This window comes from Oncorhynchus nerka, linkage group LG19 (genome assembly GCF_034236695.1).
Source record: "Oncorhynchus nerka isolate Pitt River linkage group LG19, Oner_Uvic_2.0, whole genome shotgun sequence".
Lineage (NCBI taxonomy): Eukaryota > Metazoa > Chordata > Actinopteri > Salmoniformes > Salmonidae > Oncorhynchus > Oncorhynchus nerka.
This window is the reverse complement of record NC_088414.1, coordinates 19,352,490-19,367,340: the sequence shown is the minus strand read 5'-3', so window position 1 is coordinate 19,367,340 and position 14,851 is coordinate 19,352,490. Positions and strand designations below refer to the sequence as shown.

Below are 14,851 nucleotides of genomic sequence, written 5' to 3'. Positions count from 1 at the left end.
GGACACCAATAAGAAGAAGAGACTTGCTTGGGCCAAGAAACACGAGCAATGTACATTAGACCGGTGGAAATGTGTCCTTTGGTCTGGAGTCCAAATTTGAGATTTTTGTTTCCAACTGCCGTGTCTTTGTGAGACGTAGTGTGGGTGAACCTATCATCCTGTCACTTCCTCCTCTCCACCTTATCTTCCTCTGTATAAGCCACTTTCTTTCACTCTAAATTTCAAGCTTCTGCTAGGAAACTCTTTTCCACCTTTGCCTCCCACCTTAATCGTCTCAACTTTGTCAACCACTTTGAAAAGAAGTTTGAAGGCATCAGCATCAGCATTCACTCATCCTATTGAGTCCACTTGTCCCACTCCCACAGAACTACCCTATGCTTTGACCCCTTTCTCCCATCTCCCTTGATGAAATCCTGCAACTAGTGAGGTCCGGCTGCCCAACAGCCTGCCCATTCAACCCCATCCCCTCGCTCCGTCTCCAGACCATCTCTGGAGTCCTTTCCCATTACTCACTTCCTTCATCAACTCATCCCTGACTACTGGCTGCGTCCCCTCTGACTTCAAAATGTCTAGAGTTGCTCCCCTCCTCAAGAAACCAACACGCAACAGCTCTCGCATAAAAAACAACAGATATCGTGTATTTATTTTCTTTACAAAACACTTGTGATTGCGGTCTCTGACCAACTCTCTCACTATCTCTCTCAGAATGATCTTCTTGACCCTAACTAGTCAGGCTTCAAGATGAGTCACTCAACCGAGACTGCTTTCCTCTCTGTCACGGAGGCTCTCCACACTGCCAGAGCGTACTTTCTCTCCTCTGTTCTCATCATCCTAGATCTATACGACACCATGAACCATCAGATCCTCCTCTCAGGGCTCGGCATCTCAGGCTCTGCACACTCTTGGATTGCATCCTACCTGGCAGGCCGCTCTTAGCAGGTGACGTGGATAGGATCTGTGTCTGCACCATGTACTCTCACTACTGCTGTCCCACAGGGCTCGGTTCTAGGCCCTCTCCTCTTCTCTCTATACACCTAATCACTCCGCTCCATCATATCCTGACATGGTCTCTCCTATCATTGCTATGCGGATGACACTCAACTACTCCTCTGGCACCCAGGGGGCGGCAAGCATCTCTGCATGCCTGGCAGATATCTCAACTTGGATCTCAGCCCACCACCTCAAGCTCAACCTCGACAAGAGAGTGCTGCTCTTCCTCCCGGGGAAGGCCTGCCCGCTACAAGACCTCTCCATCACAGTTGACAACTCCACGGTGTCCCCCTCACAGAGTGCAAAGAACCTTGGCACGACCCTGGACAAAACCCTGTCATTCTCTGCAAACAGTGACTCCCTCCTGCAGATGCATGCTCTACATTATCTGTAGAGTACGACCCTACCTCACTCACAAAGCGTTGCAGCTCACACAGAAACATATCTGTAACGCCGCAGCCCGCCTGGTGTTCAATCTTCCCAAGTTGTCCTATGTTTACCCGCTCCTCCGCACACTCAACTGGCTTTCATTCGAAGCTCGCATGCATTACAAGATCATGGTACTTGCCTATGGAGAAGCAAGAGGAACTGCCCCGCCCTACCTTCAGGCTATGCTCAAAACCTACACCCCACCCGAATACCCCGTTCTGCCACCTCTGGTCTCTTGGTTCTCCCACCCCTATGGGAGGGAAGCTCCCGCTTAGCCCAGTCAAAGCTCTTCTCTGTCCTGGCACCCCAATAGTGGAACCAGCTTGCTACTGAAGCTAAGACATTAAAGTCCCTGCCCATCTTCCGAAAACATTTGAAACCCTACCTTTCCAAAGAGTATCTTAAATAATCCCACAGCACCCCTTCTCGCACCTAGCTATTTTAAGATGAATGCACTAACTGTAAGTTGCTCTGTATAAGAGCTTCTGCTAAATGACTTACAGGTTAGGTAGCATAAACATAACCACATGTAACATATGGATTTGCAATATAATACGCATCAAAAATCCCAATGCAAAGTTACACCATACTTTTGTATTTTCAAGTTATCACATAAAACTGATCAGAATGCAGAAGTCATGCTGGAAAAAAACATTTGACGGGGTGTAATGTAATATGGAGGACCCAGCAAGCCAGCTTATTGTAACAGATCTCTTCGTCGTCTGACGACGAGTATGAAATATCGGACCAATGTGCAGCGTGGTAAGTGTCCATGTTAATTTATTAACTGAACACACAAAACAAAATAACGAAGTGAATGGAAGAAACGAACCAGTTCTGCAAGGTGACATACACTAAACAGAAAACAAACGCCCACAACCAAAATGGGTGAAACAGGCTACCTAAGTATGTTTCTCAATCAGAGACAACGAACGACACCTGCCTCTGATTGAGAACCATACTAGGCCAAACACATAGAAATATAACAACATAGAAAAAAGAACATAGACTACCCACCCCAACTTACGCCCTAACAAACCTAACACAAAGACATAAAAAAGGAACTAAGGTCAGAACGTGACACTTATTCCCTAAAATGTAAACTCAAACAGAAATAACTTCAAATGTATAACTCATTTGCACTCACTACTACTGGTTTTAATAACATCAGCCAACTTACAAGTAAATACTTTATGAATTTAATGTTACAAATCAGCTTGCAAGGTTGTTAGCCTGCTAAACTAAAGGAAATACATAAGGCCATCTGCATCCTATGACTCGCACTGTCCCCTTTCCTCCCGGAACAATTTCCATGACAGCTTACACTCGCGATCAGTGGAGGCTCCTCAGAGGAGGAAGGGGAGGACCATCCTCAGTGAATTTTTTTTAAAGTAAAACATTTTAAATTATCCTTTTTAGATAAAACTATACTAAATATAATCACGTCAATAAACAATTTATTTAAAATACACTATTTTGCAATGAAGGTCTGCAGTAGCCTCAACAGCACTATGTAGGGTAGCACCATGGTCTAGCCGGAGGACAGCTAGCTTCCGTCCTCCTCTGGGTACAATGACTTCAATACAAAACCTAGGAGACCCATGGTTCTCACCCCCTTCCATAGACTTACACAGTAATTATGACAACTTCCAGAGGACGTCCTCCAACCTATCAGAGCTCTTGCAGCAAGAACTGACATGTTGACCACCCAATCAAATGATCAGAGAATGAATCTAGTACTGAAAGCATAAGCTACAGCTATCTAGCTAGCACTGCAGTGCATAAAATGTGGTGAGTAGTTGATTCAAAGAGAGAGAAAGACAATAGTTGAATAGTTTTGAAGAAATTAATTTCTTGCAAAATGAAGGAGAAGCAAGAAAGAGAGAGAGATTTTGGTATTTTTTTCACTTTGTTTCACCTACTTAGCTATTAAATGCAGCTCGCTAGTTTAGCCTAATCAAACACCCTGCTGAAACAGCGGGATGCTATGTCAACTAACTAGCTAGGACTATCCAACACAACACTGGAACTCTTCCAATCTTGTTTCTCATGGTCTGAGAGTCTTTAGGTGCCTTTTGGCAAACTCCAAGCAGGCTGTCATGTGCCTTTTACTGAGGAGTGACTTAAGTCTGGCCACTCTACCATAAAGGTCTGATTGGGGGAGTGCTGCAGAGATGGTTGGAAGGTTCTCCCATCTCCACAGAGGAACTCTAGAGCTCTGTCAGAGTGACCATTGGGTTCTTGGTCACCCCCCTGACCAAGACCCTTCTCCCCCGATTGCTCATTTTTTCCTGACGGCCAGCTCTAGGAAGAGTCTTGGTGGTTCCAAACTTCTTCCATTTAAGAATGATGGAGGCCACTGTATTCTTGGGGACCTTCAGTGCTGCAGAAAGTTGTTGGTACCCCATGCCAAATCTGTCCCTCGACACAATCCTGTCTTGGAGCTCTACGGACAATTACTTCGACCACATGGCTTGGTTTTTACTCTGACATGCACTGCCAACTGTGGGACCTTATATAGACGGGTGTGTGCCTTTAAAAATCATGTCCAATCAATTTAATTTACCACAGGTGGACTCTAAACAAGTTGTAGAAACTTCTCAAGGATGATCAATGGAAACAGGATGCACCTGAACTCAATTTCAAATCTCAGAGCAAAGGGTCAGAATACTTATGTAACTGTACCTGACTTTGTAACCGCACTGTACCTAAATTTGTCCAATAGAAACTCTCGTTTGCAACTGTTGGACTAATGATTACACCCTATATCAGCTAGATGCAGGCAAGAGTGTGCAAGGCGATATTGAATGTCACCTCAAATTTTTCTCTCGACCTGTGTGCACCTACGTTGTAAACTTTCATTCTAAACCTATCCATGTTACATTGAACTGGGTGAATGGAATATGAATGACAGTCATCCAATATGCTGTAATAGAAATAAGATCATACTCAAAAAAACGTCCTTCCTCTTCTTAAACGGCACTGACCGCCACTGTTCGCAATGTACTGGTAGGTCGGTAGAAAATAGAGGTTGCAGGCTTCACATTCAAGCTCAGCACATCACCTGGTTTCAGTCAGTCTCATTCTGAATCCTGCCATTCATTGGGTATACTAAGCCATCAAAGTCCTCTGGGGTGAAATGAGCACCGCACACAGTAGAAATGTGCATGGTTCCCATACTCCAATCGGCTCGCTTTCAACCAGACAAACTGTTCCGACTTCGAAGCTTGCTTCTCGGTTTTGGGCCACATCGGAGTTGTAACCACGAACTTGTGGGTATTACTTCACTACGTATGTGGGTATTACTACACTAGCTACAAATGACGGAAAACTACTACAACGCTCCCTCGCACCGACTACCACAGGAGAAAAAGAGTTGCCGTTTATATGGTTTCTTCTTCGTGGATGTACATAGTAGCTCACCAGCGCATTGTCAAACATTATGAGCTAAAGAACCAATCTGACCCTGGACCAGTGAAGGGGATCAGATACACAATGTGAGTCGAAGGTATGGCAAAGCAGGGCCTAGTTGTTCTAGGTCACAGATAAGGCAAACCCGAGTAATTTTAAGAGAGCTCGGTCAGGTTTTAGGACGGATGCCATGTTAGCACCTTTTTTCTCTAAATGTTGGTGATGTAACCAATGACATGTATTAGCCCTAGATGACAGACAGGGCACTGTTTTGAAGCCACAGTGCAGCCATTCTGGTACTCCTCCATTGTAAAAAATATATATTTTTGATTTTGGAAGCTATATAAATAACTAGTATATTTTAACTAGTATATTTTATACTGTCCCCACTATATCAAAGAAATACATAAATACATGGCATTTTGTCCTGGAAACATTTTATTGAAATACTGTAGAAATCCATTAATTCCTATTGGAGGACTGCTCCTTCTGAGGAGTAGCAATATTGCGGCCGGTGGCTTCATTAGCCATTAAATAGCATCAGCCATCGCGGATTTATACACATCATTGGATGCAACAATAAGAGATCGCCTCCGACAATTCCCTTTGAAATGACCCGCTGTAAACAAGCAAATGAGGATGTGACTTGAACAAATGTTTTTATTTCATATCATTACGAATAATGTGTTTCCAAGTCGGTCCTGTGTTGCATATCTGCTTTCACTGGACATCTTCATAGGCTTTGAAAACTATCAGAAATAAACAGCACAAGGTGGAAGTGTCAATTATTGCTTAGCAACGGCTATGGAGGAAAAAGTGGCACTCTCAGAACGTTCAGTCAGAATCCGCATTGGCCCAACTCTCTATATACTGTACATGACTCTGGGGCAAACTGGGTTATGGTAGTCATGACAACACTAATATCAATTAGTCCCATCTAATAACCACACAGTCAAATGTAATCATTACAGTACCTCCATAGGTTAAAATATTCCGATTGCCATGAGGTGTTGACCGGATATCCGTGGACACAGATTGACTCATTTTACAACACGTCACAGCCTCTCAGGCTGCTTACTGCACATGCATGACACGGCCAATACCGTAGGGCACAGGCACATACTGATAAATAACTTCTCCTCCTCAGCAAACGGCCAGAACTAGATCAGATTACCCCCTTTACCACCCTTACAAAAAGAGTCATCTCAGAAATAAAGAAATAAGAGATTTTCATAAAGCAGTACTAGTGAGATAGTGAAAATATAGGGCAATTCCACCAGGTCTTAGGACCCTGGGGAAGCTAATCGCAGAGCCACATGCATTGGGCATGATGTTTAAACACTCCACTGGTTCGACATTGAGCCAATGACAATGGCATACAGAGCCGGGCTGAGAGAGCGCCTGAGACACTGATACCTGAACACAGATGGAGCATGTGTGGACTGTTGTCTGAGGTACCAGATTTATTGAGATGTTCTGCCACTGCAAAGATTACACAGCTCAATTGAATATCAGAGCTAAAGCATGAAAGTGTATTTTTTCAGGTACCTTTGCAGTAACTTTGCAGTGATGTAAAAGCTTAGTACATCTGGCTCACAATGAGTATGTATCAGTTTTTAGTGCTCAGGGGGAAAGGGCAGCTCACAGCACACCACACAGTGACCATGGGCTAGGTCAGAGGACAATCATTCTGGCAAATTGCATAATCCGGATTAAACAGAGAAATTATATTACTGGAGCTCTTTTTTCACTTAGATATTTACTGAAAACCATATACTCCAAACTGTAAATACAAGCTATGAAATAATGACATTATCATTAAATGTATCAACCTGATTACCACGTTTAAAATGAAAACTCAAACATATGCAATGGTATCACTGTAATTAATATTGCATACAATTATTTCATAATATTGAACTGTAAAAAGTATTCCGTATAACAGGCAGCCTAGGAATTAGGCTATAACATCATCCTTAGCTACACCGTAACACCTCATATTTAGCTAAACCACATCAAAACACGAGTCAGTTAGTCAGGTTTTTCCCCCTCTAAAGCATTATCTCTGGTCTCTGTGTTCCTGTTCTGAGGTGCTCTCCCTCCCAGAGACAGAGGTCTCCCAGCCAGCCCATTACAATGTAACCAGGTCTTTGTCCTGTGCTCTATTCAGCTCCCTCGACCTTTGGCTCCCTGTGCCTCCCGGCCAGCTGCACAGAGGTCCATGTGTGGAGACATGCCAGGGGAAAATGCAGGAATAATTGGAGGGGGAAAAGAGGAGGTTAGAGGAGGGGACAGGGTATGGTGGGGCACCCAGGGTCTGAAAACCCTCGTGCTCTTGGGGAGTTCAGAGCGGATTCTAAGGAATGGAGGGGTGAGGGGGGGTTAAGCATGTTTGGTTTGTGAGTGACCGAGTGAGGGAGGGGACTGGATGTCTTGGTAATGGAGGCCACAGTATAGTAGTCCTACGCTCTGGGAAGAAGAAAAAAGAACACTGCATATTTTTCTCCCACGCTTTATCTGATAAGCAGGAAGCCCTGCCTTCCCTCCCTGTTCTCTGCCATAAAACACACACACATACACAGCAGCCTGCTAAAGCCTGCTCAGACCAACAACCAATCAAAAATCATTTAAAGAAGGTGTGACGTTGGCCTCTTAAGCTGTTCACTTTGAGAGCATGTTCTGTGCCGACTGTACAACAGGTTTGAATAAACTACAGGAAACCTGAAATATTGTGCTTAATATTTGGCTCATGTGCTCTGGAGGGACAACGTGAGAAAGTGGGAAAGTTAAGTGGGCTTCTTTTGTGTAGAATACCCTCTCGACCATATGACAGCTTCAGCCTTAGTCAGACTCTTCATGTCGATATTGTTTTGCAGAGTGAACACAGAGGATCCAAGCTTCCCCTGCTGAGTGCTGACGGACTGCCTCTGCAGTGGTAGAGAAACATCAGCAGCAGTGAAATCTTGCAGAGGTTATGCAATCAGCAGTAGCACCACAGTGCTTTCTCCTGCATACACTTTTTTGGACAATGAGGAGAATCGATAAGTGTGGCCCAGTGGCGAGGAATGACTGGGGAGATTAGATTAGTGGACTAGCCCCATGCTGCCCCCCCCCCTCCTCCTCTCCACTGTTTTATGTAACTCCGGGTCAGGAGAGAGAGAGAGAGATACAGTGTGAATGTTTCTCCCTCTGTTGTTGCTTTTGATTTTCATAAATAATCCTCCTACAACAACAAACCCTTTGTTTAATTTGGCATGTCAAGAGGGTCACAATTGTTACTAATAATCCAGATGCTCATAAATATCAATAGTTGTAATTTTGCACATATTAATAATGCATTTCACTACATTTCAAAGACGGACACATTTCTGAAGTTTGGATCTACTGAAGCGTTCAATATCTCTGGGACTCAAATAGACTCACACTTCCTACACCCAACAACAACACTTGAAACAGTAGTGGTTACACATCTCTGCATTCAATATGAACAGTAGGTCTCCGACCACAGACGGGAAGACACACGCACAAGATCCAGCCACGCTGACCCATGCAGAAGCATTCCCACTCATTAGTGTCACCTTCCATTAACAAATGAAGATGAGAAAGCGGGAAGATTGCACTCGCTGCTCCTGCCTTCTCATCTCTATCTCTCCACTAGACCACCCCTTCTCCTTACTACTAGTTCTCTTCCTCCTCTATCATCCCTTCTCCTTACTACTAGTTCTCTTCCTCCTCTATCATCCCTTCTCCTTACTACTAGTTCTCTTCCTCCTCTATCATCCCTTCTCCTTACTACTAGTTCTCTTCCTCCTCTATCATCCCTTCTCCTTACTACTAGTTCTCTTCCTCCTCTATCATCCCTTCTCCTTACTACTAGTTCTCTTCCTCCTCTATCATCCCTTCTCCTTACTACTAGTTCTCTTCCTCCTCTATCATCCCTTCTCCTTACTACTAGTTATCTTCCTCCTCTATCATCCCTTCTCCTTACTACTAGTTCTCTTCCTCCTCTATCATCCCTTCTCCTTACTACTAGTTATCTTCCTCTCATCTCTTCTCCCTCTCTCTGCTTTACTCATTCCTCTTCTCTCATCCCTTCTCCCTCTCGCTGCTTTACTCATTCCTCTTCTCTCATCCCTTCTCCCTCTCGCTGCTTTACTCATTCCTCTTCTCTCATCTCTTCTCCCTCTCTCTGCTTTACTCATTCCTCTTCTCTCATCCCTTCTCCCTCTCGCTGCTTTACTCATTCCTCCTCTCTCATCCCTTCTCCCTCTCTCTGCTTTACTCATTCCTCTTCTCTCATCCCATCTCCCTCTCTCTGCTTTACTCATTCCTCCTCTCTCATCCCCTTCTCCCTCTCTCTGCTTTACTCATTCCTCCTCTCTCATCCCTTCTCCCTCTCTCTGCATTACTACCAAAACCTTTCCATAAACCAATCCTTCACTTCCTCCTCTTGTCCCCCCTCTTATCTTTCTCTTCCCCTGGCTTAGTCAATAAGCTAGTTCCCTGCTGCAAGCGTGCAGCCAGATATTGCAAATGTTTCTATAAATAGAGGAGATAGTGCTGACAGTGGCACTCTTTCAGGTGAGATATCTCTCGGTAATGCGCGCACACACACACACACACACACACACACACACACACACACACAGGATCTAAACAACAGCAAAAAAAAATGCACGTAGGGAGTCTTACTGTGTGCTTCATTACAGAGACTTTCCTGAGCCAGCACAATGCCACACAACACAAGACAGTAAAACACGGACCACACAACGCTACACATCACTAAACATAAAGCCCCTTTTCCCCCAAGTCACTGACCCCACAGCACAGCATGAGCACTTTTAATAAAATGCCTATTCAACTGTCACTCTCAAGGTCCACATGCAACAAACCCAGAGGGTGGTGGTAGCCTACTGGTGGGATGGGGGGGATAGAAAGCAACAGCGATCAGCAGCGGCGGGCTCACCTTCCAGCTCGTGATGGATGACGTCAGAGAGGTTGGGCTCATCGCCCCACCAGAAGATCCACAGCTCCTTGGCGTCAGGCTTGACTTTGCGGCGCCACACACACAGCAGGTTGGCCTGCACACAGCGTATGAAGCTGCGCAGCACCGGGTCATCCTGTGCCGGCGCTGAGATCACTGGTCCGTACTCGCCACCGCCGCGGAAGCTGTAGCACCGCCATTTGATGCCCGTCAGCTCCGCCTGGAGAAGAAAAAGAGAAAGAGTATGTTATTATTATTTCTGCATACGGTCATTATTTTGTGTTATCATAATTAGTATCAATAAAGTTAATTTAATTGAACTGCAATACATAGAGAGAGTCAGAGAGCTTTGAATTATTGTATCTGAATACTGTAATTATTTTTGTATTATCGTAAAAACGTATTAGTATCAATAAAGTTGGTTGAATTGTAATTGGATTACTGTAATGAGGGAGATGAGTGGCCTCAATATGACATAACCAGGATATAATACACAAGGATTGGTCCCGCTATAATTGAACATGTTCACCTCAATGACTATGCTCTCTAAACAGTATTGTACTATGGCCTTCCTGCTAACAAGGGTTCTGATTACTGCCTTGTAAAAAAAAATGTGAATAAATCCACTCCTACTACTATTATTCTATTCACATTATTCATATTTTAATTTCACCAGAGCTGTTGTAAAAATGTATATACTGTATAGTATGACACTGAATAAGCAGGTGTGAGAGAGAGAGAAAATGAGAGAGTGATTAATAGAGAGCAACAGAAAAAGAAAGAAAAAAAGAAAGAAAGAAAGAAAGAAAGAAAGAAAGAAAGAAAGACAAAGAGCGAGAGAAGAAGGGGGGAGAAATTGTGTCAGGGTCAATCACCGCAGCATAGCCAGTATCTGACATCTTCTCAATTTCATTTGATGGAATAAAACGCATTTATGTTGTCTATCAGAGGGCTGGAGGAGCGAGGCAGCAGACAGCCTTGTCAAATAGGACGTTTGTTCAATCTATCGATGAGCAGTAAAAAGGCACCCCCACTGCACCAGGGAGAGGGATCTTTAATCAGATGTGAAAACACCAATGACACCGAGGATAGATTTTCTCAGAAAGGTAAAACAGTCTGGCTTGGGTGGAATATTGTTGTCATGTGCACAGTCTGTCTTTTCCCTTCTGTGGTTTGGGTTTTATTTAAATACAATAAACAATGGGGCCATTGATCCATATTAGGGAAGTTATGGCTGAAAACCCTAAAGTCCCCACAAGAGACATTAACGCAACTCAATAACAGAGTCGTCAAATTATGATCCAGTGTGGGTGTCTATGAAGAACAAGGCTGAAAATGAACATCTCACAAAGGCTGTGTTCAATACCCACAGAAGCAGATTTGGCAGGATAAGGGAGATCACTCTGTGAGCCACACTGCCAGGGCTAGGCTTCTCTCCTGTGTTCAGCAAGCTGTGAGGGCCTAGCTTGGCACGCCGTCCTGGCTGGCACCACGCCACCCCTCACCAACTTGGAGAAAAGAATACTATCTGTCCCATTGGAGTTTGATGGAAGAACCGGACAAATGGACAGACACACGCAGGAAAATGGGGCACCTGGCTGGAAAAATTGATCTCAATGTGCTTATGTGGTCGGAGAGATAGCGAGAGGGGTACTGTGTGTACTGTGTGTGTACTGTTTGTTTGTGTGAGTATTTGTTTGTTTGTGTGTGTGAGTGCGTGTGTGCGTGCGTGCGTGCGTGCATGCGTACATGCAAGTGTGGTTGTCTGTCTGTACAGTATAGCATACGAGTGTGTCACAGACAGCCCCTGTGAAAAAATGTAGCTCATAATTTCAAACCCACTCGTCCATAATGACAGAGTGTGTGTAATCTGAGATATAAACATTGACACGTCGATAATCTGGCCTAAAAATAGTCCCGCCGGAGGTCAAGGATGTGCTTCTACCAAAGCAGAGGAGAAGAAATCCGACATCGGCCCGAGGACGAGTCACTCTCTGTGGATGTCAAAACCTTAGAGAGAGTCTGACAGGGGTCACTTCTAAACCTGAAACAGGATCACTGGGAGGCCATGTAGTGTCTTACTTACTATGGCTGAGACTGCACTAGACTCCCCCTATGCATCACATATCAATAACCCCCATGATGACCCCATTGAACCGTGAAGGAACTCCTGCTATAAACTAATCTAATTGGCACAGTACCTCACACACACACATGCAAATACATACACACACACACACATGCACACAGTCCAGAGCTGGGATGCAGACTAATGGCGCTCAATTTTAGAGGCACATTTTCTCGTTGACAGTCAGCGAGAATCATTTTGTCCAATGATAACAGGCGTGATGTGATAATGAGGTGTGTGTGTGTGCAGGCCCTGGGCAGGTTGCTGTGCAGCCTGGGAGCCAAGGAGCGGAAGTAAGAGGGCTAGTGACACTTTATCCCTCATACATCGAGGGAGCATAAATCACTCACAACATGCGCAAACAACCAGTTTCCTCCAAATCCATTTTTTCCACAAGTAATAAAAACAGAACTGTTTCATGCACCTTGTTTACTGACCCTCTGCTCTCTCATCTCTTAATGAACACAGTCACGGAGAGGGGACCTTCCTCTAACCTCCATTACCTCGCTTTTCTCTCCTCTCGTCTCTCTGGCTTTTCTCTCTCTCTCTCTGTGACAGTGCTGCCTATGGTACTATACATCCCTGTGATTGATAACAGCAACAAGTGAGAAGTGCAATCTCTCCCTAGTCGGTGGAGAAGAAGAGAGAGTCTAACTGTGAGCTTTCAGTGCATATCTGTGAGAGTATACCGACAGCTGAATGACACAGTACAGTATCGGTGTTTCAGGTATCAACCAATAGAAGATCCTTCCCCAGAGGTCATACAGAAAACACTAAGCATCTGGTTGTAATCAAACACATGTGGGAGTCAAAGCTTCTCCTCTGGTGAACCTTTGGCACACACACACATAGCTGGAACTGCAAGTAGTGTCCAGTCAGGCACATACAGTACAGGCACACTTATATAATGTAGTAATGTAGATGTTACATCTACTGGTTTGGGTTCACTGTATTTACGCCTCAGCAAACCAGCACATCTCAGTATGTTGATAGTGAGTATGCTGTATACAGTAAACATAGTGTACACAACCTAATAGAAACCTATAGACTCTGAACAGGAGACACATAATAACAGGTAAAGCCCCATAACGCAGGTTAAAAGGTTTCCACACAGACAGGAAAGCACACTTGACTCAAGCTTCACCTCTGAGGTCAGCGACCGACAGAAAGGTGAAGCCACAAGAGTGCTCGTGGCGCGAGAAAACATTCAGCTTATTGTCCTGCCTTAACCTTTTACTGCAGTGGGCTAAATCAGGGTCACACAGAGTGTTTCTTGGTAGTCTTAAACAAATCTACTTTGAAACATTTAACCAAAGTATACACCTCACACACATGGTTATGGGCTTAAAAAAAAGAAGACACCTGTAGCATGTCAGATATAGAGTTGAAATGTATTACATTTTGAGATTGCATCCCAATATTACACTTTATATACATCACAGAAGACTGATATATAACAAAACCGTTTGACATAGAAAAAACGTAATTCGGCAGTTTAAAAGAAAGTATATTTATTAATTATGAAATTATGAATAACATTCCACCCATGAGGTCACTAGGTCATTTGACTGCAGGAAAGGGCTAGCAACTTGGGAGCGTTGCGGAAAACCTCTACGAGACGTAGGGAATGGATTTGACCTCCATGCCGCAAAGGCCATTTTACCTCCACGCTGAAAGACGCACGTGCTCGTGCACACAAGGCACTGCAACAGTCTGGAACAGAAAGGTGTGCATTGAACACAAGGTCATGCAAGACAACACACGCAGAGGCACGACTGTATAGTTGGTGGGGAACACTTCCTTCCTTCCCCTTCCATGACAAACAACACTGTTAGGGCACTCTATTGTTTCGTTACACAAACCCACAGGTAGCCAATCATAAAAAGCAGCCTTTTGCGACAACCCAAAAAATATAGCACAGAGTTGTCTGGAGTTCTACAGGAACCCAGAGGACTTCACCATACGCTCTTGACATATTATCAACACACAATGCTATCTTTTCCGTCTGAATGTTAAGTTCAGTTTAGAAAACAGCTTGAGTTTCTAAAAAAGTAACTTCCTCACTATTTAAAGCCATTTAGTATTTTTAGAATGTGGGTGTCTTGAACAGGAGCGTCTCCTCACCAGTCGGGAGATGAGGACCTGGTATCAAAGCCGCACCATCTGAATGATGAGAGAGTGTAACACAGATACCACTCTAGGATCCTTGTAGCAACGTAAGAGTGATAGAGTTGGACAGAGGAGAGCACTTTAGGCAGTAGAGAGACAGCTTATATATCAGCAGCTTTACCTATCAAAGCTTCTGTGAAACACTTTCTGTCAGGGTGGCATTTTCCGCCTGTCAAATATCTGAAGACACTTGCCATGCTGCCAATATGTGGGGTTTGTTTAACTGACAAGCTGTTTTGGTAGGACTTACAATACTGTAGACACGATACTCACATATCATCCAAAAGGACTCAACAGAGTCAAATCCATTTAGCTCAAATTTAGAAAATAATCTGAATTTCAAGTCATAAATAGATTTCGCATGAATTGGAAAATATTTTTATTATTTTCAGAAAATTATTGCTCAACTCCTGAAATTATTTGATTTGGAAACTGAAATTACCTTTACCCTGTAGTCTGTGTTGAAAAATGTAACTATTTTGAAAACCAGAAAGAATCTATTTTTCGCATGGGCAGGGAGGGTGGCAAACACTGGAAGTCCTGAGAGCCTATAAGGACCAGTCTGATTGACTATGAGAAATCAGAACAGGCTAGATCCCCCTTCTTCAATTAGCCCATTGAATTCCAATTAACCCATATTACCGCCTGCTTTTTTCCCTTTTGCATTTTACGGTGCACAGGGCGCTCTGCAGATATGAGCATAGCAGAGGAGACAAGACAGGAACACAAAAGCACCAAAC

The 14,851-nt window shown here is 44.0% G+C and overlaps 1 protein-coding gene across 1 annotated transcript in view; it reads right to left on the bottom strand.

The window, feature by feature from the left end:
* LOC115101164 (mediator of RNA polymerase II transcription subunit 13-like) overlaps window positions 1–14,851 on the bottom strand; it is a 102,435-nt gene that overhangs the window by 78,293 nt on the left and 9,291 nt on the right. Inside the window, 1 exon segment of the mRNA XM_065004773.1 lies at window positions 9,797–10,034. Within this exon segment, the coding sequence (XP_064860845.1) occupies window positions 9,797–10,034 (238 nt within the window).